General features: G+C 43.5%; 2 protein-coding genes across 11 annotated transcripts in view; one reads left to right on the top strand and one right to left on the bottom strand.

The window, feature by feature from the left end:
• STPG1 (sperm tail PG-rich repeat containing 1) overlaps positions 1–25150 on the bottom strand; it is a 63780-nt gene extending 38630 nt beyond the window's left edge. For 2 of the 7 annotated variants that reach the window (XR_009731700.1, XM_061393145.1), the window contains exons 1-6: positions 25061–25149; positions 22523–22720; positions 21934–22063; positions 18823–18941; positions 14340–14480; positions 5579–5697 (exon numbers count right to left, since the gene is read on the bottom strand). Coding sequence is in view for 6 of the 7 variants with exons in the window: in XM_061393145.1 (XP_061249129.1) it covers positions 5579–5697; positions 14340–14412 (192 nt within the window). In the remaining variant the exon portion in view is untranslated. The other 5 variants (XM_061393147.1, XM_061393150.1, XM_061393152.1 and 2 more) reach the window with 5 other exon arrangements.
• The window catches only part of NIPAL3 (NIPA like domain containing 3), a 56790-nt gene continuing 52558 nt past the window's right edge, over positions 23739–27970 (top strand). The window contains exons 1-3 of one of the 4 annotated variants that reach the window (XM_061393136.1): positions 23739–23975; positions 26539–26639; positions 27316–27648. In XM_061393136.1, the coding sequence (XP_061249120.1) occupies positions 27556–27648 (93 nt within the window). In that variant the 5' untranslated portion in view covers positions 23739–23975; positions 26539–26639; positions 27316–27555. The other 3 variants (XM_061393140.1, XM_061393126.1, XM_061393137.1) reach the window with 3 other exon arrangements.

Below are 27970 nucleotides of genomic sequence, written 5' to 3'. Positions count from 1 at the left end.
ACTGAGCCTCAGTCTCCTCATCTGTGAACCTGCGAAGAGGCAAGTGTGGGTGTCAAGACCTAGGGTTTGCATCTACGGTTAGGCCTCCATGAGGAGTCCAGGGAAAGGAGGCCTGAGTTGGCAGCGGCTTCAAGCAGCAATTCCCCACCCAGAGAAAGCCATAATTTGAGAAGATACATGCAGCCCATTGTTCACTGTAGCACTCCTTACAATAGCCAGGACACGGAAGCCACCCAAGTGTCACTGACAGAGGAAGGGATAAAGAAGGTGTGGGGTACCTATATACAATGGAATACTACTCAGTCATATAAAGGAACAAATTGGGTCATTTGCGGAGACATGCATGGACCTAGAGACTGTCATACAAACTCAAGTAAGGCAGCAACAGAAAAACAAGTATTATGGATTAACATATATATGTGGAATCTGAAAAAATTAGTATAGAGCATCTTATTTACAAAGCAGAAATAGAGACACAGACACAGAAAACAAAAGTATGGATTCCAAGGGGAAAGCACAGGGGATGAACGAATTGGGAGACTGGGATTGACGTACATACACTACTGATACTGTGTCCAGAATAGATAACTGATGAAAACCCGCTGCACAGCACAGGGAACTCTGCTCAGTGCGCCGCGGTGACCTCAATGTGAAGGAAATCCAAGAAAGGGAGGATATATGTATACACATAGCTGATTCACTTTGCTGTACAGCAGAAACACAACACGTAAAGCAACTATACTCCAATAAAAATTAATGTAAAAAAATCATTAAAAAAAGAAAAGCAGCAGCGACTCTTTTTTACCTGCTCCACCAAAGGGCATCAGCACAGGATGCTGTCACAGATGGGGCCCCCTCTGCTGTGCCCAGAGATTCAGGGGTCACTGAAGCCCTTCTGGTTCAAATTGTCTACAGTTCTGAGATGTGCCCCTTATAAGACACCCTTCTTCTTTTCTGCTTTCTTCCCCTTCCTTCCCACCACCTCCCAACTCCATACACGAATGTCTGCCATCAAAGTTCTTTGCCCATCACTGGCCTGGCTGGGTTGGAAACACAGACAAGAGAAGCCAAACCTGCGTTTTCAAAGCATCAGATTACATGGGACTCAGCTCTGAGCACCCCTGGCCCTCTCTTGCAGAGCCCTCCTCTCTGTTAGGGCTTCTCGGGTAGTACAGTGCTAAAAGAGCCTGCCTGCCAACACAGGAGACCCAAGACACACAGTTTTGATCCCTGGGTCAGGAAAATCCCCTGGAGAAGGAAATGGCAACCCACATCAGTATTCTTGCCTGGAGAGTTCCATGGACAGAGGGGCCTGGTGGGCTACAGTCCGTGGGGTGGCGAAGAGTCGGACGTGACTGAGCAACTGAGCATGTGTGCCTCCTTATTGAATCTAGTGTCAGCTCATTAGCAGTCCCTGGAAATCCCAAGTGGAATGTGGGCAAAAACTCAATTCAGCAAGCACACACTCAAGCCTGCTGACGGCCAGGGCTGGGCTAAGGAGCCAGGATACAGGCACGACTGATTGGCAGCCTGTATGTATGTTCTAGGAACAGAACAGAGGTGACGTGGCGAAACAATGTAAGGTGGATGGCATGAGTTACCCTGACTCGGTGAGAAAGGCCTGGACTTGAGATGGGGTCACTCATTCAACTGACTTTTGAGGGGCTCTGGGGCCTGGAAAGGACACTGATAAGATGTGCACATCCATTACCACCCCACCAAACTGAAGGTGGTGGGGGGCGTTCAGGGGAGGGGGTGCGTTCTCCATTCCTCCCGCTCCCCCTCCCATGCCCCACCTCCCCTTCCCCCAAAGATGCCGGGAAACAGTCTGGGAGCTAGGACCTGCCTCCTGGGTGGTCCTCAGTCCACCTGACCCTGGCTATGCAAGTTACTTAACCCTCTTTATGTCTCGGGGTTCATTATCTGAAAAGTGGGGATAATGGTAGGACTTAGCTCATGGTGATTACGGGGATTAAATGAGGTCAGAAATGCCACATCTTCAAGGGGAGCCTGGTGTGCTATCTGTGTCGGCCAAGGGTTTGCTATTCCCACCCATGTGCCCTGCAGACCCCTGAGGAAGGGGTGCTGGTGACTGATGTAGAGGAGAGGCTTCCAGAGCAGGAAGGTCAGGCAGAGCCCACTGCGGCTTCAAGCATGCAACGGAGGGCACGTGTAGTGGGGCTTATCCCCCTGAACAAGGTGGTCTCTGCAAACTGAACTTCCTTTCATTGAAAAATCTCTGACATGTGAAATATCCCTGGTCTGGTGCCTGATCCAGGTAATAAGCGAACAGTGCTCACTTTTCACAATTTCATCACAATTAAACACAGTTCTGCTTACCACGAGGAGGGTGGATTTGCTGTCAGGCTCTGTCTGAAATGAACATATATTTTAAAATCGTGGCTACTGGTAGGACACGCACACCCTACCCGAAGAGGGGTGTCTGTATAATACCAGTACCCATTCATCTGTGCCTGGAAGGGATCAATCAAGTTTAGGATTATGGAATAGGAATCCCTGGCAAGGGCCTACCTAGATGAATATAACATCCTTATTTTTGAGATGAGGAAATGGAGATGCAAAGACTTACAGTGGGTGTCCTTAGTGTTAGCCAGCTTGGGAAATAGTGACCACAGTCCACGGTGACAGGGGGACAGAATTGGGGAGGCAGGGGAGGAGAGTGTCCTTCGGGTTGCTAGGCTAGGCTTGGTCCTAGATTAGGCATGTCTCTTCATGCGTGCAGAGTCTGTAAATAATTGTAAAATGTTTGGGGAGGCAGACTTCACTCCTAGCAGCCGAAACTGCCAGTCCAGACACCGAGCTCAGGAAGGATTCCTTGTACCCAGCAGTCAGATTCTTACGGGGAATGCGAGTTGGGCTGCGGCACTCTGAGGTCTCTCTGCAGAAGTCTGATTAAGGTAAGTGCACGTTTCAGAGGCCACTCATTGTCTGCGTTAAAGTTGTGCTAAATGGGTCACAGGCCTGATGTGAGGACACAACCAAGTTATGAGATCAAGCCCAGGGTGTGTACAATTAATGCTATAAGAAGGGTGGTGAGACACTGAAGTTTTAAAATCTGCTTTTAATTTGTATTGCCTCACTAAATTATTGGGCGATGTTAAACAGGATTCTTAGCTTCTCAATGCTCAAGTTTCTTCAGAAAGAATGAGAATTGTGAGTGTGGATTAAGGTTGTTTTTTTTTTTCCTGTTTTTACAGCTTAAAGAACCTAAAAAATTATAATAACCTGAATTGTATATTTCAGATGAGGAAACTGAAGCCCACAAAAAGTCAAGGGAGTAGTCTAAAGCCACGCAGCTAATAACAGAATTCCGGGGACCTGGTTTATGGATCCCATGCCCTTTTCGTAAAGTTCCATACTTATTTACAAAATGCTTTCAAATGCTTAGATGAACGTTTTCACGTTGTCGAACCAGCATGACCTCGTTTACAAAGTATGAATCAAATTTCTGAGCTATTTCTCTCTATATCAGATGCTGCCTATAGCTTTGGCTGGCTGGCACCTTGATTCCTTCAGGAGAACAATTTCTACAAAGTAGAAAGTAGAAATTTCTACTTTCTCAATAGTAGTTGAAAATGCAGACTTTAAAAACCAGATCATCCACATCCCTGGATTTGAGTCTTCGGACCATGATCAGGTGGGGCCTACACACGTGACACTCTCCCCTGTTTTGAGCTTGGTCTGTCCGGGGGAGGCCTTTTCAGTGAGCGCTGGCTCCCTGTCATAGATGGACTTGATGACTCTGCAGGCCACGGAGGGACGTGTGGTGTCATGTGTGGATAGAGCGTGAGGTTTTAGAGTGAGTTGAGCCTGGGTTTGAGGTCTAATTCTTTCAACATTGATTCAGCAAATATTCATGTGAGGGCTCTTATGTGCCAAATCCTGCACTGTGAGACCTTGGGTGGATCATTTAACTTCCCTAAGCCCCGGTTTTTTCTTCTGTTAAAAGTATAAACCCTTCCTTTTAGCACTGTTCTCAGGGTTAGAAATACGGTCTAAAACTGATTTCATACAAAGGAGGGATCGGTAAATGGTGGCTGCTATTTTTTTTAAATAAAAAAAATTTTTTTTAATTGAAGGATAATTGCTTTACAGAATTGTGTTGTTTTCTGCCAAACGTCAACATGAATCAGCCAAGGGTATACCTATGTCCCCTCCCTCTTGGAGGTCGGGCTGCAGATACTGGAGAGATGGACAGTATATGCTCAGTAAATGGACAAACGGAAAACCAGACCAAAAGGGAGAGGCAAAGGGACAGTTAAAACATAAGAGAGAAGGGAGAAAACTCTTGAGTAAATAAATAGCTTATTTATCACCTTTGGAGAAAACCTACAAGTAATTAAAAATATGTGTGTGTGTATGTATGTACACACGCTATATTATTTGCTCTCTTGGAATCCTAAAATAGCAGAAGTAGAAGGAACTTAAACATTCTCTAGCTGAGCGCTCTTGCTTAAGAAGGAGGAAACAGGCTAAAGGGCATGTGGCTTGCGAAGGACTCATCCGAGTTCAGGACCCAGACCTCCCTGTTCCCTCTCGCCACCGTGGCCGCGGGGGTAGGATGAAAAACATTTTTAGAATGCAGCGAAAGGTAACTGACATGACGACTCCTCCAAAAGAATGCTATTCTGAAGGTCCTAGTTAGAATAAAGGAATGATTTTTAAAGGCTCTGGCGTCTGTGGGTTGCTTCCGCCCCCTGCTGGTGAGAGGAGAGTACGTCAGACCTGGGCCTTCAGCGAGTGAAATTTCAAGTTACCAGGGGACCACCTCCCCCAGGAGCCAAGCAGAATCTTCCAGATCAGAGAGGAAAAGAGACACAGATATTTGGGAAAGAAGGTGAGACTGGGGGAAATGCATAAACATTATATACACGCTGTTGAAGCGTAAGAAAAAGAGTGGATGTGTCACCACAAAGGTAATTGTACATTTATTGTGTGTGTGTGTGTTAGTTGCTCAGTTGTGTCCACCTCTTTGCGATCCCATGGTCTGTCCATGGGGTTCTTTGGGCAAGAATACTGGAGTGGGTAGCTATTCCCTCCTCCAGGGGATCTTCCCCGCCCTGGGATCGAACCTAGGGTTCCTGAATTGCAGGCAGACTTTTTGCCACCTGAGATACACAGCTCGTTTATTATTTGAAGAAAGTCTTGTTAGTTCCTGTCAAGTTTTGAATAAGGCTGGGGAGAGAGAGAGGAAAGGGTTTTTTACTTTTTACTTCATATACCAGAGATTTTTGTATTTTTCATTTTCATAATAATTAAAAAAAATACATTTTTTGTTAAAATTTTTTTGGTTTCAGTATGGCCCAAGAAACCAAAAAAATTTAAGAAGAAATGTATATTTTAAATTATTATGAAAATGAAAAATACAAAAATCTCTGGTATATGAAGTAAACTCATGTTGTTTCCCGGGGACTTCATACCCTTTCAGCTCATTCTTAAAAGCCGGTCGGATCGCACCGGCGTAGAGGGCGCTGGGCTCCTTGGGTGACACTGCCCTCTACTGGTCATGGCGACGGACTCACTAAAATCCGGACTAAAAGTAAGACAAGTTCATTACCTGTTTGTGGTAAAATCTTTTGGCTTGACTATTAAATCCCTTTTTTTCTGATTCTGGAATTATCAAAGGCTGATATTTATAAGGGATGGAGGATTGTGTTGGATACGCAGCAGTAAAACCTAAACAATAAAAACAGAATAAAAATGAGATCAAAACAAAAAATGACTGACACGTGCCCAAAACACAGAGCTATATGCTAACATTTTATTTTAAGTGGAATAAAAGCGAAACCTGCCTTTGGACAAGAGATAAACGTGAAACTGGATTTTTTTAAAGACCCTCTTGGTAAGTTTTTGGTGTTCCCCCCTCCCCCTCCCTGCCCCCCCTCCCTGCCCCCCCTTCCCTGCCCCCCCGCCCCGACAGCTCTTACACTAGTGAGACTCCGTCACATAGCTGAAGCATTTTGTCCCAGAGAAGAGGAAGGATCTGACAGGAAAGGCATTCTTGCCACAAAACCATCTGGGGCAATCTTGAAGAGAAGCACGCAGGGCAACAGAGAGCTTTCACTCTTCCTCAGCCCAGTCACAGGCGAGCAACGCACCATAAAGATGCAGAGAGGCTGATAAATCTCAGAATGGGGCTCCTGGCCACTCTTCAGGACACAATGCAAGACAAATGTAAGTTTAAGTTTCTGCTTTGAGCAGACTTGGGGAGAAAAAGCAGAAGAGGACCATTTATAGAAAACAAGTTAAGTTTTTATCCATCTGGATTGTGAGGTGTCAGTGATAGATGAACTCCCCCTTTTCTCCCTCCCACTCCCCACGGATGGTGCAGAGAAGAGACAGCTGCACAGAGGAAGAGCTCTGAGGCCTGCACCGGGCCCCCTCGAGCAGTTTCCTCAGAGTCGATTAGCACAGGCACGCGAGAAAGCTCCACACGGCTGGGAAAAGACTCCGCTGAGAAACATCAGAGTGGGACAACGAGGCCTGAACACCGGGAACAGCAGCCGTTCCCGTCCCCCAAGTCAGAGTGGAAAATTTCACAATTCGTGCAACAAAAGGAACATATGCAGAAGGGTTTTGCTTCAGAGACAGGGCAGAATTGTGTGCTGTGCACTCAGTCACACCAGACTCTGTGCGACCCCATGGACTGTGTGGCCCGCCAGGCTCCTCTGTTCATGGAATTTTCCAGGCAAGAATACTGGAGTGGCTTGCCATTTCCTTCTCCAGGGGAATCTTCCTGACCCAGGGATCGAACCCTTGTCTCTTGCGTTTCTCCTGCATTGGCAGATGGCTTCTTTACCACTGTACCAGCTGGGAAGCCCAGGGCAAAATTACCCTTGGACTAAGTGTTGCTCTGGTTCCAGCTAACAAAACTTAAAAGCAAGACTTGCAAAGGTCAAACTGTTTCCAAGTAATTTAACTGCATCCCGGAACAAAGCATAACAATTTATAGGACTACTAAAACATACAGTACTCAACAGGTAAAACTATCTGGCATTTGATTAAAAAAAAAAAATGATGGGCATGCAAAGAAGGAAAAAAATGCAATTCACAATGAGGAAAAAAATAAACAAGTGATTAAATCTAACTCTGAAATGATATAGATGATAGAACACAAGAACATTATTACATTATTAATAAAACATTATTACAATAATAATTGTATTCGATATGTTCAAGAAGCTAGAAAAAAGATTGAACACATTAAGAAGGTACATGGAGGATATAAAGAAGATCCAAATCAAACTCCTGAGGGTGAAAACGAAAAAGTCTGAGATTAAAAATACACTAGATAAGGGGCTTCCCTGGCAGTTCAGTCAGTAAAGAGTCCACCTGCCAATGCAAGAGAGCTGGGTTCGATCCCTGGGTCGGGAAGATCCCCTGGAGAAGGAAATGGCAACCCACCCTAGTATTCTTGCCTGGGAAATCCCATGGACAGAGGACCCTGGTGGGCTACAATCCATGGAGTCGAAAGAGTCAGGCATGACTTAGCAACTAAGCCAAAACCAAGATAAGATTAACAGTAGACTAGATACTGCAGAAAAAAGAGTGAACTTGAAGATGTTGAAATAGAAACTATCCAAAACAAAACACAGAGAGAAAAAGGACCAAAAAAAAAAAAAAAAAAGAGTATCAGTGAGCTATGTGCAAACGTCAAGGAACTAATATACATGTACCTGGGCTCTCCAAAGAAGCAAGGTGGGAGAGAGGAACTAGAAAAAAATATTTCAAGAAAAAAGTGGCTGAAATTTTCCAAATTTGATATAAAAAAACCCACAGACCCAGGAAAGTCAGTGACCCTCAAGCACGTGAAATAAGAATTAAACTATATCAAGGCACATAATAATAAAATTTCTTTTTAAAAGAAGTAGAAAATCTTAAAATCAGGCAGAAGAAAAAAAATACACATTATACACAAAGGAACAAATATATTTACTGTCAGAAACAACTTTTGTAAAATACCAGAAGGGGAAAACTGTCACTCTAGAATCCTGTACCCAGTAAAAATATCTCTTAAAGATGAATGCAAAATATTTTTGAAGACACAGAAGAACTGAAAGAATTAATCACCAGCAAACTGGAGGTATAAGAAATGAAAGGAGTCCTTCAGGCAAATGAAAAATGATAGCAGCCAGAAATCTGGAACTACGTAGAGGAATGAAGAGTGCTGGAAACAGTAAATATGTAGGTAAATGCAAAGTGTAGAACCTTGAGTATAAATGGATACGTTTAGATGTAAATATAATATTTGAATCATTTCTAACTAATTGACTATTTAAAGCAAAAATAACAACACTAACATGGCATTTATAATGTATGTAGAAGTTTGACAATAATAGCTCAAAGGCAAGGAAGGAAAAGCTAAAAATATACTGTTGTAAGGTTCTTCTGCTGTACATGAAGTGTAATAATATTATTTGATGGTAGAATTTGATAAAATTAAAGATGTATATTATAAACTCTATAGTACAGATCAGTAAATGTTTTCTATAAGGGCCAGATAGTAAATATTTAAGGCTTTGCAGGCTGGATAGTCTCCGTTGCAGCCATTCAGCTCTGCCATTCTAGAGCGAAAGAGCCACAGAACACGTAAACAAACAGGCTTAACTATGTTCCAATGAAATGTTACTGATAGAAACAGGCAGCGTGTCCAATCGGGCCCAAGTGGCCAAAGTTTGCAATCCTTGCTCCAAAGCAGCACTATGAAAACACTGCAGAGTTATTCCTAAAACGCCAACAAAGGAAAGAAATAGAAACAAACAAACAAAAAAATATTCAGTACAGAAACATCCAGAAAATGTAAATAAAGAACAGATGGGGCTGAGACTTCCCTGGTGGTCCGGTGGTTAAGGATCAGCCTTCCAGTGCAGGAGATATGGGGATCGCTGGTTGGAGAACTAATATTCCCACATGTCTGGGGCAACTAAGCCTGTCTACTCCAACTTCTGAGCCTGAAGAAGAGCCTGTGTTCTGCAGCCAGAGAAGCCCCCTCACGACAACCAGAGAAAGCCCACATGCCACAACAAAGACCCAGCGCAACCAAAGTCTTTTTAAAAAGTTATAAGAAAGAGCAGGTGAGACAAATAGAAAGCTAACAGATGGTAGGATTAAGCTCACACACCAATAATCACATTAAATTTAGAGTCTAAACATCCCAGTTTAAAGACAGAGATGGTTGAGATAGATAAAAAAGGGAGGCCTAACTACAAGGTGTCTGCAAGAAACAGACTCTAAATATTGATACAAACCCAGGATTAGGTTAAAAGTAAAGGTATGAGTAAAAGATATACTATCCTATCAAAGCAAAGCTAGATATTAATGTCAGACAAAACAGATTTCAGAGCAAAAAATATTACCTGCAATAAAGAGGGTATAGTAATTTCATAATGATAAAGCATTCAATTCTGAAAAAGAATATAACAATTCTAAACTCTGATATACTCAATAATAAGAAATTCAAAATATAGGAAATAAAAAATGATAGAACTGCATGAAGAAATAGAAAGTCCACAATACTTGTCAGAGATTTCAAAATCCCTCCCTCAATAATTTAAACAAGTAGGTAGAAGATCAATAAAGATATAGAGACTTGACAATAATTACCTAACTTGACCACACTGACATTCATAGAACCCTTCACCTATCAATTCTATACAATCTATTCTAGAAAACTGAACAGAAAAAGTCTCCCAAATTATTCTATGAGGCCACTTATTACCCCGATACCAAAACCAGACAGAGTTACTGCAGGAGGTGAGGGGGAATCATTATAGTTCATTAACTCATAAATATACATGCAGAAATTCTTATAAAAATGTTAGCAAATTAAACTCAACAGTATACAAAAAACGATGATATGCCATGATCAAATGAGGTTCATCTGTCATTTGATAGATTAACATTTGAAAATCAATGTAATTCACCATATCGACGGACTAGAAAAGAAAAACTATATGATCATCTCCACAGATGCAGAATGGAATCACATAATATATACTTTTTTGGGTCTGGATGATTATACATTTTTGGGGGGAAGGGCTTCCTTGTGGCTCAGACGGTAAAGAGTCTGCCTGCAGTGCAGGAAGACCCTGGTTTGATCCCTGGGTCAGGAAGATTCCTGGAGAAGGAAATGGCAACCCACTCCAGTATTCTTGCCTGGGGAATCCCATGGACAGAGAAGCCTGGCCGGCTACAGTCCATGGGGTCGCAAAGAGTCCGGTACGACTGAGCAACCAACACACTTTCATAACTTTAACTTTTTAAAAAACTGCCAAACTCTTTTCTAAACTTGTTGCACTTTTGTACACCTCCACTATTAGCGTGTAAGAACTACTGTTACTTCATATCCTCAGTGACAAGGGGCAGTCTTTCAAATTCCAGCCATTCCACGAGGTGTGTAAAGGCATCTTACTGTGGCCTTAATTTGCTTATTGGCTAATGATGCTGAGCATCTCTTCATATGCTAATTGATGTTTATCCTTTTTTTGTGTGGTAAAGTGTCTGTTTAGTAGATGGAGAAAGCCTTTTATAAAACTCAGTGTTCTATGATTAAAAGAAAACCCTAGCAAACTACGAAAAGAAGCAAATTTCCTTAATCTGATAAAGGGTATCGATGACAAAATCCTAGCGCAAACATAATTCTGAAAGATTTCTCTTGAGATAGAGCATGAAACCAGGCTAACTGCTTCTGTTCAACATTTTACTGAAGGACTCTAACCAGTGCAGAGGTTGAGAAAAACAAATAAAAATATATAAGATGAGAAAAGAAGGAAATAAAGCTGTCTTTATTCATAGATGATAAGACTGTATATGGAGAAATTTCAAAAGAATCTGTAGGTAATGTATTAAACATAATAACTGAATTTGGCAAGGTCAGTATAAAAAAAAATCAATTTATTTTATTTTGATACCAGCAGCAAGCAATAGAAAATGAAATAAAAATAGTACTATTTACAATGGTATAAAAATCAAATGCTTAGAACAGATATATAGAAGATATGCAAGTCCTCTACATAGATAACTATAAAACGTTATTGGGAAAAATTTAAGAAGACTTAGATAAAAGAAAGGATATACGTGGACTGGAGAACTCAATGCTGTAAAGATGTAAATTATCCCTAACATGACTTCCAGAATCAATGCAATCTAAATCAAAAAGACAATAGGGATTTTTTTTAGGACATTAATGTGCTGATTCCAAAATTTATATGGAGGGACCCGCCACTGCAGCGGACACGGGTTCAGTCCTGGTCTGGGAGCTGAGATCCCGCAAGCCGAGGAGCGACTAGGCCCGCTTGCTGCAAACACTGAGCTGAAACCAGTGCTCCACAAGAAGCCGCCACAGTGAGAAGCCTGCACCCACGACCAGAGAACAGCCGCCCCTCACACAACTAGAGAAAACCATGCAGAGCGACCAAGACCCAGTGTAGCCATAAAGAAAGAAATCAATAATGAAATTTGTATGGAAATTCAGTGCAGCCAAGAGTAGCCAAGATAAATATAGTACACGGTTGAAGGACTTACGCTACTAGACTTAAAAAAAAAAAAAGCTTGTTACATAGTTACAGTAATTAAGGGTGGTATTTGAACAGCCTAAAGAATACAGAAGCAGACCTGCATATACATAGACAAGGTTAACAACAATGATGGCAATGCAGAGTGGCCGAAAAAGAATGTTCTTTCAATCAATGGGGCTGGGTAATTAGATATACATATTGGAAACAATAGATTTGGACATTTTCATATCCTACACACAACTCCAAGTGAATCATAGGTCTAGATATGAAAGGTAAAATAATACAGTTGTTAGAAAAAAACTATTTTGAGATAGGCAAAGATTTCTTAAATAGGACAGACATAAACACTACCTAGGGGCTTCCCTAGTGGCTCAGATGGTAAAGAATCTGCCTGCGTTGAGGGAAACCTGGGTTCAGTTCCTGGGTTGGGAAGATTTCCTAAAGAAGGGAATGGCTACCCACTCCAGTATTCTTGCCTGGAGAATTCCATGGACAGAGGAGCCTGGCAGGCTACAGTCCATGGGATTGCAAAGAGTTGGACACGACTGAGCAACAATTTCACTTTCATACACTAACTAAAAGGGGAAATACTGATATTAATAAAATGCGCTATAGTAAAATCAAGAGCCTCTGTTTATTAGCACACCACCAGTCCATCCTAGAGGAAATCAGTCCTGAATATTCATTGGAAGGACTGATGCTGAAGCTGAAACTCCAATATTTTAGCCACCTAAAGTGAAGAACTGACTCATTTGAAAAGACCCTGATGCTGGGAAAGATTGAAGGTGGGAGGAGAAGGGGTCAACAGAGGATAAGGTGGTTGGATGGCATCATGGACTCAATGGACATGAGTTTGAATAAACTCCGGGAGTTGGCAATGGACAGGGAGTCCTGGCATGTTGCAGTCCATGGGGTCCCTAAGAGTTGGACACGACTGAGCAACTGAACTGAAGAGAATGTAAAGGGAAGTCACAGACTCAGGGAAGGTATTTGCTGCTGCTGCTGCTAAGTGGCTTCAGTCGTGTCTGACTCCGTGCGACCCCATAGACAGGAGCCCATCAGGCTCCCCTATCCCTGGGATTCTCCAGGCAAGAACACTGGAGTGGGTTGCCATTTCCTTCTCCAATGCATGAAAGTGAAAAGTGAAAGTGAAGTCGCTCAGTCGTGTCCAACTCTTAGCGACCCCATGGACTGCAGCCTACCAGACTTTTCCATCCATGGGATTTTCCAGGCAAGAGTACTGGAGTGGGGTGCCATTGCCTTCTCCAGGGAAGGTATTTACATATAGCCAAAAAGGATGTATCTCTAGTATGTTTTTAAGAATGCCTAAAAGAAGAAAAACCCAGTAGAAAAAACTTGAACAGTCACTTCTCCAAAGAGAACATCCTAAAGATAAGCCAACATATGAAAAAGTGCTCAACCTTACTAACCAAAGGACAATACAGTTTAAAAACATGAGCTAAAAATGATGGTGACAATGTGGAGCAACTGGAATTCTCATACACCGCTTGCAAGGAAGTACAACTGGCACATCCACTGTGGAAAACTGGTAGTATCAACTAAGCTGATCATAAACACACTGTGACCCAGCAATTCTCCTAGGTATAGACCCAAAAAGTATATACACGTATGTCCCAAAAGACAAGAACAAGAATAGTCATGAAAGCTTTCAGTCATAGCTCAAAACTGGAAACAATCCAAATGTCCTTCAATAGTATAACGGATAAACAAATTATGGTACATTCAGTCAAAGAAAAACTTCACAGCAGTGAAAATGAGCTAATTACTGATAACATGAAACATGAAGTTACGTCTCTCAAACGTACCATGAGGGAAGGAAAGAGCCTGAAAGAGTTCATACTGTATGATTCCAATTTATAGGAAGTTCAAAACAGACTAAAGTAATTAATGATATTAAAATGATAAAGTAATGAAAGTAACCTGACATTAAAAGTCAGGTGAGCTATGGTGTTGACACTTGCAGAGAAGAGGGACAGTGCCCATGAAGGGGCAAGATAAGGGCTTCTGGGATGCTGTGGAGTGTCCGTTTCTGGGTCTGAGAAGTGACTCCGTAAGCGGTGGTTTCTTTGTGACCATTAGGCTGAACAATTATGATTTATTTTCTGAATATACATGAAGCTTCAATTTGAAAGTATTCAAGAAAAAGAGACAGCAATAAATCAAAAGGTGGGAGGAAGGAAGAAAGGTCCAGCTCTGGGTCTGAGAGCAGCAGAGACTGTAGAAGCCCACCAGGGAGGTGGTAATAACCTGCGCCCACCCCCCAAAAAAGAAACAGTGGTGGAGTGAGTGAGGATGTCAAAATTTGCAGCCTCAGCCATGATTCCCCAAGTCCAGGTGTAGTCCAGGATTAGTGCATACTAACAAAACCAGAGGAGTACATGGGCTGAGAGAGAGCATCTCGCACCTGTCTGCACGGGTGACCCATGACCACATCACCTCTCTCCACTGAGAAAGATCAAAACCTTGAAACAAGTCATTTGCGTCAAATTTTCCAACAACCCAGCATGGTGGGGACTTGGGTTAAGTTTTAGAAAATAAAGTAAGATCTCTTCCTCCTTCTCTCCCCTCCATCCTTTCTTCTCACAGTTTCTTTCCAATCATCACCCTCGAAGCAGTGGAGGGATGACTAAAGCAATCTATTTGATATCCTCAAGAACAGCCTTGCGGGCATAAACCAGCACTTAAAATTCCCCTAAAATTTGCTCTTACGTACTGAAATAAACATACGTCATGAGCTTGCTCCTCCCCTCCCAAAGACCTCTGTTATAAAGTTCACTAGACCTTTCTGGACTTTGTTGGCCTTTCTGGAATATTTTTTGCCAGAGTGTTGGTCTTTTTGTGTGGAGTTGTCCATCTTAGCAAAGTTCTGTGATATGTTCCATTTGTTTGATGAAAAACTTGACTACATGTTCCTCTAAGCACCTGAAACAGCAAAATACAGCATTTGTAGGAATCATTTCACGATTTTGTTAATTGTGTTAATTGGGTTCTGATGTATTTGTTGGGTAAACTGAAGTGTGTGGGTAGAGGCTGAGATTTACCAATTTCTACAACCCTAAATCCCACATTGCACTGCCTGTACTGGAACTCTGTAAGTGTTCTTTGTTGCTATTGTTTACAGAGCTCCTGAAGCTTGAATTTTACACATTTATCGTATTGATATAACTCACATACATGGTAATTCATTAATTCAAAGTGCACAATTCTAAGTTTCGGTGAATGTTTACAATTGTGTAAAATACCACCAAAATTAAAATATAAATATATTCGTCTCCCCCAAAAACTCCCTATGTCTCTTTGCAGTCAATACCCACCCCCCCAACTCTGGCATCTGGCAACCACTGCTCTGCTTTCTGTCACAATAGTTGCCTTTTCTAGATGTCATAATGGGTAATTATATAGAATATACCATTTTGTGTCTCTTTTTTCACTTAGCACAATGCTTCTGAGATTCTTCCATGTGGTTGCATGTATCAGTAATTTCTTACAATTGCTAGACATCCTCACCAACACATTTGGCAAATCATCAGTTCAGTTCAATTCAGTTTAGTCGCTCAGTTGTGTCCGACTCTTTGCGACCCCATGAATCGCAGCACGCCAGGCCTCCCTGTCCATCACCAACTCCCGGAGTTCACTGAGACTCACATCCATCAAGTCAGTGATGCCATCCAGCCATCTCATACTCTATCGTCCCCTTCTCCTCCTGCCCCCAATCCCTCCCAACATCAGAGTCTTTTCCAGTGAGTCAACTCTTCGCATGAGGTGGCCAAAGTACTGGAGTTTCAGCTTTAGCATCATTCCTTCCAAAGAAATCTCAGGGCTGATCTCCTTCAGAATGGACTGGTTGGATCTCCTTGCAGTCCAAGGGACTCTCAAGAGTCTTCTCCAACACCACAGTTCAAAAGCATCAATTCTTCAGTGCTCAGCCTTCTTCACAGTCCAACTCTCACATCCATACATGACCACGGGGAAAACCATAGCCTTGACTAGCCGGACCTTTGTTGGCAAAGTAATGTCTCTGCTTTTGAATATGCTATCTAGGTTGGTCATAACGTTCCTTCCAAGGAGTAAGCGTCTTTTAATTTCATGGCTGCAGTCACCATCTGCTGTGATTTTGGAGCCCCAAAAAATAAAGTCTGACACTGTTTCCACTGTTTCCCCATCTATTTCCCATGAAGTCATGGGACCAGATGCTGTGATCTTCGTTTTCTGAGTGTTGAGCTTTAAGCCAGCTTTTTCACTCTCCTCTTTCACTTTCATCAAGAGGCTTTTTAGTTCTTCTTCACTATCTGCCATAAGGGTGGTGTCATCTGCATATCTGAGGTTATTGATATTTCTCCCAGCAATCTTGATTCCACCTTGTGCTTCTTCCAGTCCAGCGTTTCTCATAATGTACTCTGCATAGAAGTTAAATAAGCAGGGTGACGATATACAGCCTTGACGTACTCCTTTTCCTATTTGGAACCAGTCTGTTGTTCCATGTTCAGTTCTAACTGTTGCTTCCTGACCTGCATACAGGTTTCTCAAGAGGCAGGTCAGGTGGTCTGGTATTCCCATCTCTTTCAGAATTTTCCACAGTTTCTTGTGATCCACACAGTCAAAGGCTTTGGCATAGTCAATAAAGCAGAAGTAGATGTTTTTCTGGAACTCTCTTGCTTTTTCCATGATCCAGCGAATGTTGGCAATTTGATCTCTGGTTCCTCTGCCTTTTCTAAAACCAGCTTGAACATCAGGAAGTTCACGGTTCAGGTATTGCTGAAGCCTGGCTTGGAGAATTTTGAGCATTACTTTACTAGCATGTGAGATGAGTGCAATTGTGTGGTAGTTTGAGCATTCTTTGGCATTGCCTTTCTTTGGGATTGGAATGAAAACTGACCTTTTCTAGTCCTGTGGCCACTGCTGAGTTTTCCAAATTTGCCGGCATATTGAGTGCAGCACTTTCACAGCATCATCTTTCAGGATTTGAAATAGCTCAACTGGAATTCCTTCACCTCCACTAGCTTTGTTCATAGTGATGCTTTCTAAGGCCCACTTGACTTCACATTCCAGGATGTCTGGCTCTAGGTCAGTGATCACACCATCTTGATTTTAAATTAAAAGATGCTTGCTCTTTGGAAGACAAGGTATGACAAATGTAGACAATATATTAAAAAGCAGAGACATTACTTTGCCAACAAAGGTCTGTATAGTCAAAGCTATGGTTTTTCCAGGAGTCATGTATAGATGTGAGAGTTGGACCATAAAGAAGGCTGAACAACAAAGAACTGATGCTTTTGAACTATGGTGTTGGAGAAGACTCTTGAGAGTCCCTTGGACTGCAAGGAGATCCAACCAATCTATTTTAAAGGAAATCAGACCTGAATATTCATTGGAAGGACTGATGCTGAAGCTGAAGCTCCGTTACTTTGGCCACCTGATGCAAAGAGCTGACTCACTGGAAAAGACCCTGATGCTGGGAAAAGATCGAAGGCAGGAAAGCAGGAGGAAAAGGGGATGACAGAGTACGAGATGGTTGGATGGCATCACTGACTCAACGGACATGAGTTTGAACAAGCTCCAGGAGATGGTGAAGGACAGGGAGGCCTGGTGTGTTGCCGTCCATGGGGCTGCAAAGAGTCGGACATGACTGCGTGACTTTCACTTTCACACGTGGTGAATCCAGAGCAGTTTTTATTCTGAGAATAATTTAGCTCCACTACTAAGACATGATGTTTCTGTGGACTCTACCCAATCAATTCTCATCTAATATAGTGTCTCTCTATTCTGATCTGTGGGAACATCAAGTAGTCCCAGTTCTGTATAAGAAAGACCCAGAAATTGTTCAGGTGATGGGATGAATTGGGCAATTGGAGTTGACACATAATCGCTACTATATAAAACACATAGCTAAGGAGAACCTACGTTACAGCACAGGGAGCCCTACTCAGTGCTCTGTGGTGACCTAAGTGGAAGGAGATATGAAAGAGTAGAGATACGCATATGTACAATTGCTGGGCCTTATGCTGCTTTCGGTGGCTCTTTCCCCAGTCTTAGGTTCTTCGCATGCATGTGTCCATTATTTCTCTTCCTATTTCTGAACTTTTTCTGTGCAGGTCCGTCCATTACCTGTAAATTCCAGCCTCTTTGTTCTCCCTGAATCCTGACTTCTATCTCCCCAACTCAAATAGCTGGACTTTGTGTGGGTTTCCCTCTCCCTGAACCGTGGCCTAGAAACTCTCTTCAGCATTAGCTGGAGCAGTTATGGGGCTCACCTTGTTTTTTTTCTCTCAGGGATTACAGAACTGGGGTCCCTGTTGTTCAGTGTCTAAAAACCATGCTTCATGTATTTGTCTGTTTTTAGTCGTTAACAGCAGGAGCATAATTAAATTTGCATACAGTTAATCTTTCATAAACAGACTTGGGTTTTATTTTGTTCATCTTTTTTTTACCCCTAAGTAATTTATATCATTTATAAATACTAATGAAGGATAGAATAAATGATGTTATACTCTACCAATTCTTTGGTCCTTCAATATTTATTCTTCACTTTATTCCATCGCCCTCACAGCAGCAATTCTCAATCCTTTTCGGTTGACAATCTATACTAACTATTTAATATAATTATTGGCAAAACAGTCAAAGAAATTTAAAACAACAGAAATAAGTCAGTATTGATCACAGCACAATCACTGCTTCAGTATCAGAATCTCTTTTAGGGACTATAAAAGCAGCCACTATTCACTTATTCAGAGAAGGCGATGGCACCCCACTCCAGTACTCTTGCCTGGAAAATCCCATGGATGGAGGAGGATGGAAGGCTGCAGTCCATGGGGTCGCTGAGGGTCGGACACAACTGAGTGACTTCACTTTCACTTTTCACTTTCATGCATTGGAGAAGGAAATGGCAACCCACTCCAGTGTTCTTACCTGGAGAATCCCACAGACTGGGGAGCCTGGTGGGCTGCCGTCTATGGGGTCGCACAGAGTTGGACACGACTGAAGTGACTTAGCAGCATTCACTTATTACCTTTCAATACACTATTGTTGTCTTGGTAAGAACCATCTACTTCCCTGGCTGCAATAAAGCTGTAATTTTTTTTAAGGCATTAGTGTGCTAGAATTGTGGGTGATTAGAAAAAATTAAACCTTCCTATGACAATGGTGATATGTGCCTATTGTCCAGTTTTTGGAAAGATAAGAAGTTTAAAAGGTTTAAAAAACAATCCATTCCTACCACCCAAAGACAGCACTATTACTAATGCTTTCCAGCCTCCTCACTGCATACCTGTGAAGCCAGGATGAGAGAAGGCGCAGCCCAGGTGTGGATGGAGCACCGCCCAGGTGTGCCTCACTGGTGCACTCGCTTGTGTAACTGTTCATGACAGGATGTCATGGGCCTGGAATCTAAGAAAGAGCAATGAAGACATATCACCTTCCTAATCAACAGCATATGCTCAAGCAGTTCTCAGGTGAGGGCCAGTGCAATGATCAAGAGTATCCATTCCTGTGTTCAAGGTTAACAGTCCTGGGTTCTGCCACTTAATAGTTCTAATTTTGGATGAGTCACTTGACCTTTTGAATTCATTTTCTCCTCAATAAACTGAGATTGGTAACAGTACCTTCTTCTTAAGATGCTTGTGAGAATTAAATATGATAACCACAAGACGTAGTTAATGCTGCCTGGCCTACAGTAGGCTTTTATTAACATTAGGTTTTAATATAGGCACATTGATAATATATTAACAGTTTAAAATGATAGCTATCATTTCTTGAGCCCTAACACTCCTAGATGCCTTTATAGAATATTTTATACAATCCTTCAAATAATCCAGTGAGGTATTATCCCCATTTACAGATAAGAAAACTGATGGTCAGAGGGAGGGGTTATGTGACTTACTCAGGGTCATACCACAAGAGGTAGAATCAGACTTTGAACCCGGAAGTCTGACTTCTGCTTACTCTGAACCACTCTAATAATCTCTAAAGCAGCACACATTAAATGTTAGCATGCTGAATGTTGACATTGATCACCCCTGAGTGTGTATGATTGGTCTCATAAAAACTAGGACATTGCATAGCGTTTTCAAAATGTAATTTTCCCAGGATGCTGGGGTTCCCCAGAACTCAGTTTGAAAATTCCTGAGGCAGTTCACTGTTAAAAGAGTTCTAATTGCTAGGAAGTTCCTGCCTGAATGAGCTCAGAATAAGCTTCACTCCTCTTCCACACTGGTAAGTTCTAAAATGTAGGTCACAGCTTAACGGTCTCTTGTGAAGTTTCTGTTATGTGAATATGTGTGTATGCTGGGTCACAATATAAAATACATTTCTTACCATGGATCACAGTCAGAAAGGTTAAAAGACACTGTTCTGCGTGACTATTCTTCAGATATTTGAAGGCAGCAGTCATAACCTATCTCCTAAAAACTAATCGTCTTCTCCACAAGGGACCTCTTCAGCTTCTGCGAAATACTTGTGACATGGGGATTCCTCCCTTCGCTATACTGGGCACCATCTTACCCTGTCGCCAGATTCATCTGGGCCTGTCCTCAAACTGCCTTTGGGATGACTTCCTTGGCCTCTCTCTCTTGGGAAGCACCACCCATGTCTCTCTAGCCCCATCTGACTCTGTTTTACTTTTCTCAAAGCACTTTTCACTACCCACATTATATTTTATATACAATATATAAAATATTTTTTGTTTATGATCTTCATCAATAAGACATTCATCACTGAATCCCCAGACTGTTTCCTGGCACACAGCAATTGATCAATAAATATTTGTGGCTTGAATGAATAGATGAATACTAGGAATAGACACATTTTATCTGGAATGAATGGGCTTCCCTTGTGGCTCAGCTGGCAAAGAATCTGCCTCCAATGCGGGAGACCTGGGTTCGATGCCTGGGTTGGGAAGATCTCCTGAAGAAGGGAAAGGCTACCCACTCCAGTATTCTGGCCTGGAGAATTCCATGGACCGTATAGCCCATGGGGTCATAAAGAGTCGGACAAGACTGAGCGACTTTCACTTCACTTCTTCATCTAGAATGAATACAGATGTACTCATAATACAACTCTTTCCATCAGGGGCTACATTCTTTAAAGATTTAACTCACATGACTACAACTATAGGCATGTTTTAATTCTATCATCTCTGTTTAAAAAAAAAAAAACCTTTCTGTCTGAGCCACTAGGGAAGCCCCATTTATCTTATAGAATTACATATTTCAGGCTTCCCTGGTGGTTCAGATGGTAAAGTGTCTGCCTACAGTACGGGAAACCTGGGTTTGATCCCTGGGTCGGGAAGATCCTCTGGAGAAGGAAATGGCAACCCACTCCTGTACTCTTGCCTGGAAAATCCCATGGACGGAGGAACGTGGTAGGTTATAGTCCATGGGGTCACAAAGAGTCGAACATGACTGAGCTACTTCACTTCACTTCACATACATATTTCATACATTTAAATGTGTATATTACTGTATAAGTATACCAATATAAACTACAAGTATATACAATATATATTATTAGTATATATTGGTACAAGTATACCAATATATACTAATATATCATGTATTGTTACCTTTTATGTAATTGTATGGGGTTTACATGAGCAGTTTTGACTTTATGAGGTTTTTATTGATTCAGTTATAATGCTATAGTGCATCTTGGAAATATTTTACATTTTTCTAAGCACTCTCAGGTAAATAATCCATTTGATATTTTTCTTTAGCTGAGAAAAGTGTTTTTAAGAGCTGGAAGAAACATTTGGAGCTGGCTAGTGTCCAGGTTCAATTCCTGGGTCCGGAAGATCCCTTGGAGAAGGAAATGGCAACCCACTCCTGTATTCTTGCCTGGAGGATTCAATAGACAGAGGAGCCTGGCAGGCTACAGTCCATGGGGTCACAAGAGTCGGACTTGACCTAGCCACTAAACCACCACCACCACCAGTCATCTCTAGATTCTAATCACACCCTTTCGTTTTACAGATGAGTAAACCAAGGCGCCCAGCAAGGAGGAGGGACACCCGAGGAGATAGATGGAAGTGGGCCTGGGATTAGAACTTAGCTATTTGCCGTCCACCTGCCGCCAGATGCCCCCAAATGTTTGTACACTCGCCTGGACCGAGGTGGGTGAATCAGTAGCCTACGCCCCTCACCGGAGATCCACGGGGAAGGCACGCCCTGGTTATTATCGCCACTTTTCAGGTGGGGACTCTGAGGGCACACTCCAGGGAGGGGAACTTCCAACAGTGGGTTTTCAGGCTCTCACGCTACCACCTAGCTTGGTATCGGAATTACGCACGAGGCAGGCGCGGGTCTCAGTCCGCGTCTAATGCTGTGCGCCGGGTCCTCCTCCCCACGACCCCAGTATTCGTCCCTCGAAAGGGACGGCTTCCTACCTCGTCTGTCCGCCTGGGCTGAATCTGGTCGGCCGGCCTCCTTGTCGCTATGGCAACCACAAGCCTAGCGTTCTAGCTTCCATCTTCTGCCCGCTTCCTGATGAACTCGAGCCAATGGTATCCTCCGTTTCTTTAGCGTGAAAAGTTGTTGGCCAATGATCAGAGGAATTTCAAAAACCGCTGAGAAGCGGCCAGAATTTGGGGGTTCAGGTTAACTACGTCAGGATGGGCGTGGAAACTTAATACGGGTTTATCTAGACAACCTCCTAAATCTCGTGATAGGCGCAAAGCTTTAGAATTTTGCTCACCCAGAAACCCTGCTTCAAGGAATAAACCTAAAAGAACTAACATTAATTGAAGCCCTCTTTATGATAGTCAAAGAAAAAAGACTGATAATGGGCAACAACATACAAGGACAGCCATGGAGTTGCCCAGGTCCGTGGGCAATCAGTGATCTTGTCACTCCCCCACTTAGAACCCTCCAAGGGCTCCCCTTTAAACTTAGGGTGAAATCCATACATCTTCATGTCCCTGGCCCGGCCCTGTGATCTCAGCTCCTCCTTCCCACGCTGCCAGAAAAATCTCGCACCTGCCACGCTGTCCTTCGGGCAGCTGCTACAATTCTGTCAACCTCCTTCCGCTGACTGGAGTTCTGAGCTCACTCGGTGTCGGGGTCTGCACCACAACTGCCTCTTTCTCACGGTTGAGGTCTCTGTCCAAATATCATGTCTTCATCTGTAAAACAGGCGTGAGCCCAATGTCTCACTCAGTGGGTTGTTGGGAGGATCTGGAATGAAATGTGAAAAAGCGAAGCTCCCTGCACCTGTTAATTATTTTTTAAAATACATTTTATTTTTCAAAAAATTAATTTTTAGTTGAAGGATAGTTGCTGTATGTTACAGGTGTGCAGTATAGTGATTCACGATTTTTAAAGGTTATACTCCATTATAGTTCTTATAAAATATTGGCTAGACTGTCATTCAATATAGTGAACAATATATCAGTTCAATAACAAGGATATTTTGTTCAATATATCCTTGAAGCAGTTAGGACTATTACAGTGGTACATTACGGAAGCATTCATCAAGTGCTAGGCTTATGGGAGGACTTTTAAGTATTGCCATTGGAAGGACTGATGCTGAAGCTGAAGCTCCAATCCTTTGGCCACCTGATGAGAACTGACTCATTTGAAAAGACCGTGATGCTGGGAAAGATCGAAGGCGGGAGGAGAAAGGGACGACAGAAGATGAGATGGTCGGATGGCATCACCGACTCAATGGACATGAGTTTGAACAGGCTCCGGGAGCTGGTGATGTACAGGGAGGCCTTGCGTGTGCTGCAGTCCATGGGGTCGCAAAGAGTTGGACACAACTGAACGGCTGAACTGAACTGAGACGCAGATGTTACCGGGAGGGTATATTGTGCTGCCAACAGGTGTTCCAGGAGGACAGGCAAGGAGAGATTTTTTTATGGCCTCGGGGCTTTGGTGGCAGGGGGAACCGGGCCTTGAAGGATGTGTAGGATTTGAATGCCTGGTGAGATTGTGGGGTCGGGGAACAGCAGGAGCAAAGCCCGAGAGAGGGCTCCGAGGGTAAAAGCGGGGGGAGGACACCCGGGCAGGCTGCCCATCTATAAGGGCAGATGCAGTGAGCAAGTCACCCGGAGCCTTCCAGACCCAGCCCGACGTGGCCGCTAGAGGGGCCCCTCGCCAGGTGAGCTCGGCGCTCCAGTGGAGCACCACTTCCCCAGGGCTCGCCCCCTACGCGTCCAACGAGCTCCGCGGTCCAGCCAATCAATGCCCGAGGGCTGTCCCGCCCGCCTCCTCCTCGAAGCCACTCGCGGGCGCCTGATGCCCGTCAGCTTTCGACTGACAGGCGGCCTGGCAAATCGAATCGCGCCTTTGGAAAGCACAACACGGCAGCCGCTCTGCATCTCTTGAGTCGGGGAAGGAATTTAGGAGGGCTGTGCCTCCGGCTTGCTCGAGGAGTCCAAGTCGTGTCTCGGAAACCTCTGATCGGTGGGCCTTAGCGGAAACGCCGCCGGTGAGTAGTGATTTAGACTTAAGGCCGGGGTGGGGATGGGGTTGAATTCAGCCTTCGGTTTCAGGAAAAGCCAAGGCGTTTGGGACCCTTGACGTCCCCAGTATACACATCTTCCTTCTTGCTGTCACCAGCCTTGTCAGTTTGGGTCTCGTTGGCTCAGAATGCTGCTTTTCTTTTTCTTTTTTTCATTTTCGCATCAAGGAGAGGGCCATGGGTTTGCCTTAATAAAGGCGATGCCAGGTTTGACCAAATCAGGAAGTGAAATGGGGTGACTTCGTCACAATTGTGCCTGTACACACCGGCTCGGGCTTCCAAGGGATAGCAGATAGTGGAGTTAGCAGGTGGATGACGAGGGCTGGGGTGGGGGTGGGGGACGCATTCCTGGTCCGTGCTGGTCACTGGAAGTCGTTTCCAGCGCATTGGGTGGGGACTGAAGAGTGTAACCCTTTCGTGAGCCAAAGCCCAAGAAAGGAAAAGCGCTTACCCTGTAACTGGCACTCAGCAACCAGAAGCTGAACCGGCAGGTGATGGGAAAGGGCGTGTTTGAATTATTTCTTTAGAGAGAGCCAAATTCTAATACAGACCTTACTCTTAGCAGCCAAGACCGCTGGTTCTCTAATCTAGGAAACCTACTTTGTGGGCTGATGAAATAATTCTCAGATGAGGACTAGGGGGTGGAGTGAAAGTCATCCCTTAGTGGATTTATCTTTCCCTTTTTGAGTCAGTGACCCCTGTGCTCACGGATAGCTGTGTGGGCCTCAAACTTAAGGGGTGGTGAGCAACACAGAGTTGGTTTTCTTGCCTCTGGGGCATATGTTAGACCTGGAAAAGTGTTTTGCAGTCTGGAAAAGAAAGTCATTAGGCCAAGAATGTGTGCTTTAAAAGGGAAGACAGCTTGCACAGAATTCCTCCAAGGCTTTCTGTCCAAAATGCTACCTAGCTGAAGGGGGAGTTTTCTATGTTTGTGGGCCCTGGTGCCTCAGAGGCCTGGGGCTTCCTGAGGCAGAGAGGGAAGCTGCTTTTTAAAAGATAATTAAATGAGAGCAACCACAGCCACCACAAAGGAAAGCAAATACAGAACCCACCTGGAGAAACCAGCTGATCCAAAGAAGGTTAGGTGGCCTGGATTCCCATTGCCGCCTTGGCACATTCTGTGGCTTCTCTGACGTGCTGTGGGTGGGGCTGGCTCTATGGGTTTTATCTCTGGAGTTGCGGTGGGTGGGGCCTTGAGTAAGCCATTCCCTTCTCCACTGTGAAGCAGCCAAGGTGTACCGGGTGCTTCACTGGCCTGTCTAGAGCCAGTCAGTAGGTGTGTATGGAGGTCCCCATGCCAGGCTCTAGGCTAGGTCTTGGGAGGCAGCAATCAAACAGGGGATTCAGCAAACAGCTTCCAGGAATTTTTGCTTCAGTGCCCCTTCACCTCCAGGCTGAAAGCCTCTAGGAGTGTCTCAGAGGTTGAAGGAGCCACTCTTCCTTTCTAAGGCATAAAAGTATAGTGAAGAATAATTATGCTTTTCACAAGATTACAAACATTCATAGGGCTTTACAGTCAGGGACTTCTGGTTATGGGATTTGAGTTACAAGCTTGTCTGATAAGTATATTTCAGGTATATATATATACTGATTATATAACCTCATCTAGAGGCAGCAGCAGTCATTTAACTTTGAGGCTCTTTGACAAAGTGAGCCTGGGTTAAATGGTCTTTGTGCTGCCCTTGGCTTGAGCCCTGCATCTGATGTCTCCTAGACACTGAATGCAGTGTTAGTCCTATATCATAGGACTGTGCTGTTCACACCAGGAGCCAGAATTCCTGGGCCTGGGGCTAGATAACAGAAGGAACTGGAGGCTACTGGTAGGATGGTGGCAGTTTAGTCACTAAGTCATGCCCAACTCTTTGCAACCCCATGGACTGTAGCCCAACAGGCTCCTCTGCCCATGGGATTTTTCCAGGCAAGGATACTGGAGTGGGTAGCCGTAGGAGGCATCTTTCTGATGCCTTGAAGCATGTCAGAAACTTTGTCTGTTTGGAATGTAATAAACCCTCAAACATTTGTTGCTTGAGACAAAGAAAGGTATATTTGTAGGTAAATTAAATAAATTGGTAAGAATAAAATTAATATATTCATTGACCATTTGCTGTACATGCATTTTGTATGCATTATTTCACCAAATTCTCACAACAACACATGGATATGGAATATCCATATTTCATAGCAGGGGAAACTTGCTGAAAAGTTAAATGACTTGGCCAAGGTAAAACAGGTAAGCACACAACAGGTCAAAAGTAATGTAAAATATTTTTATATTAATATAACAGGCTTTGCAAGTATAATACTCATTTGTATGCTTATTTTTTTTTAACATGAACCTCAAAGAAACCCTTAGCACTTGTGGTAGGTGTTTTGACCATGCTCCCCAAAACACTAGGGGTGTACTTTCTCTTTCTTCTCTATTTGGTAGAAAAGCTTGAGATGCCCTGAAAATGTCAGTCCAATGAAGTTAATGAGCATTTCCATCATTGCTGGTTTTACTTAAGGCCATATTATTACCCCTGTTCTACAGGTTTTACAGCTGAGACTCCCAGAGGCAAAATGATCTGGTCCCTTAGGTCTTCCACCTCCTGGTCCAATGTTATATCACCCTAGGCAGACCCTCAGGAGCAGGTCAGTTTGTCCATCTTCCATGGAGATAACTTTTCTTCTCATTCCTTCTTTCCTAAGTAAGAATGCAGATGGTTTGTTGTTTTTTATGGCAGAGGAATTTTTTTCTTCTTTCTTTCTTTTTGGAGTCCTAGAGAAGTCGGTACAGGCAATGTTCTTATGTAGGGGAACCTATGGAAAGGTAGCATTTAAATTAGGATATGATGGAAGGAAGGATATGATGGAAGGATGGTGAAGAATCTGCCTGCAATGCAGGAGACTCCGGTTTGATCCCTAGGTCAGGAAGATACCCTGAAGAAGGAAATGGCAACCCACTCCAGTATTCTTGCCTGGAGAATTCCATGGACAGAGGCACCTGGTGGGCTACAGTCCATAGGGTTGGAAAGAGTCGGACATGACTGAGCAACTAACACACACACACACACACACACACACACACGTATGATAGAAAGAAGGAAGTGAAGAAGAGGAAAGGGGATTTTAAAGGACTGGGGAAATGGTTTTGAGGTAGGTGAGCCATATCTTTACTAACTGGCCAGAGGCACAATGTAATTTTTTAAATGGCCTCACTTCTCATGGCAGTTTGTGTTTCGTCCTAATAGCAATCTTTTCTCAGGTAACAAATCCGGCTCAATGTTTCATTGTACATGCATTTTTAATGTTCTTCCCCTCCTGCTAGGGCACCACGAGAATCAGGAAACGCGTCCCCGTCTGCCTGCCTGAGAAGAAACCTAGAAACTGGCACGTCTCTGAGTGAAGATGAGGAAAAGGCTGTAAATTGGCCAAAAGAGCCTTGAAGTACTCTTTCCACGTGAGAAGGCGATGGCTGGTGGAAGGAGGTGAACCCCGCCGGGAAAGATGGCTTAGCAGCACCTCCAGCTACGGATCCAGGCCAGCTGGTCTGTGCCCTTAGCCCGCCATGGACGGAGCTCACGGTGCAGCCCTGCAGCTCCAGCAGCTCCTGCCCACAAGCAGTGCCAACCCCGTGAGAGAGGCTTCCTTCTCCTACAAGGCAAGAGCTTTTATTATTTTTTAGGTTGGGGATTTTATATTTTTCTTATGAGACAGTCACACGGGGAAGTATTGGCTAACAGATACATCCAGGGTCTGCGTGCTTATCACTGACAGAAACAGGCAGCCCCTCCATGCGTACAAGAGAATGTGTAATCTAAAGAAATGTTCATTGAAATACATAAAAAGGAATTCATTCCCCCTAAGAAGGTTTGACTTAAAAAAATCACCAGCTCCGTTACTTGGAGACAACCTTTGTTCCTGTTTCTGTAAATTTCCTTCCTGTCTTTTTCCAGTATTCCAAATTTGGGGTTGGAGAGTTT

This window comes from Bos javanicus, chromosome 2 (assembly GCF_032452875.1).
Source record: "Bos javanicus breed banteng chromosome 2, ARS-OSU_banteng_1.0, whole genome shotgun sequence".
NCBI lineage: Eukaryota > Metazoa > Chordata > Mammalia > Artiodactyla > Bovidae > Bos > Bos javanicus.
This window is presented reverse-complemented; position numbering and strand designations above follow the sequence as displayed.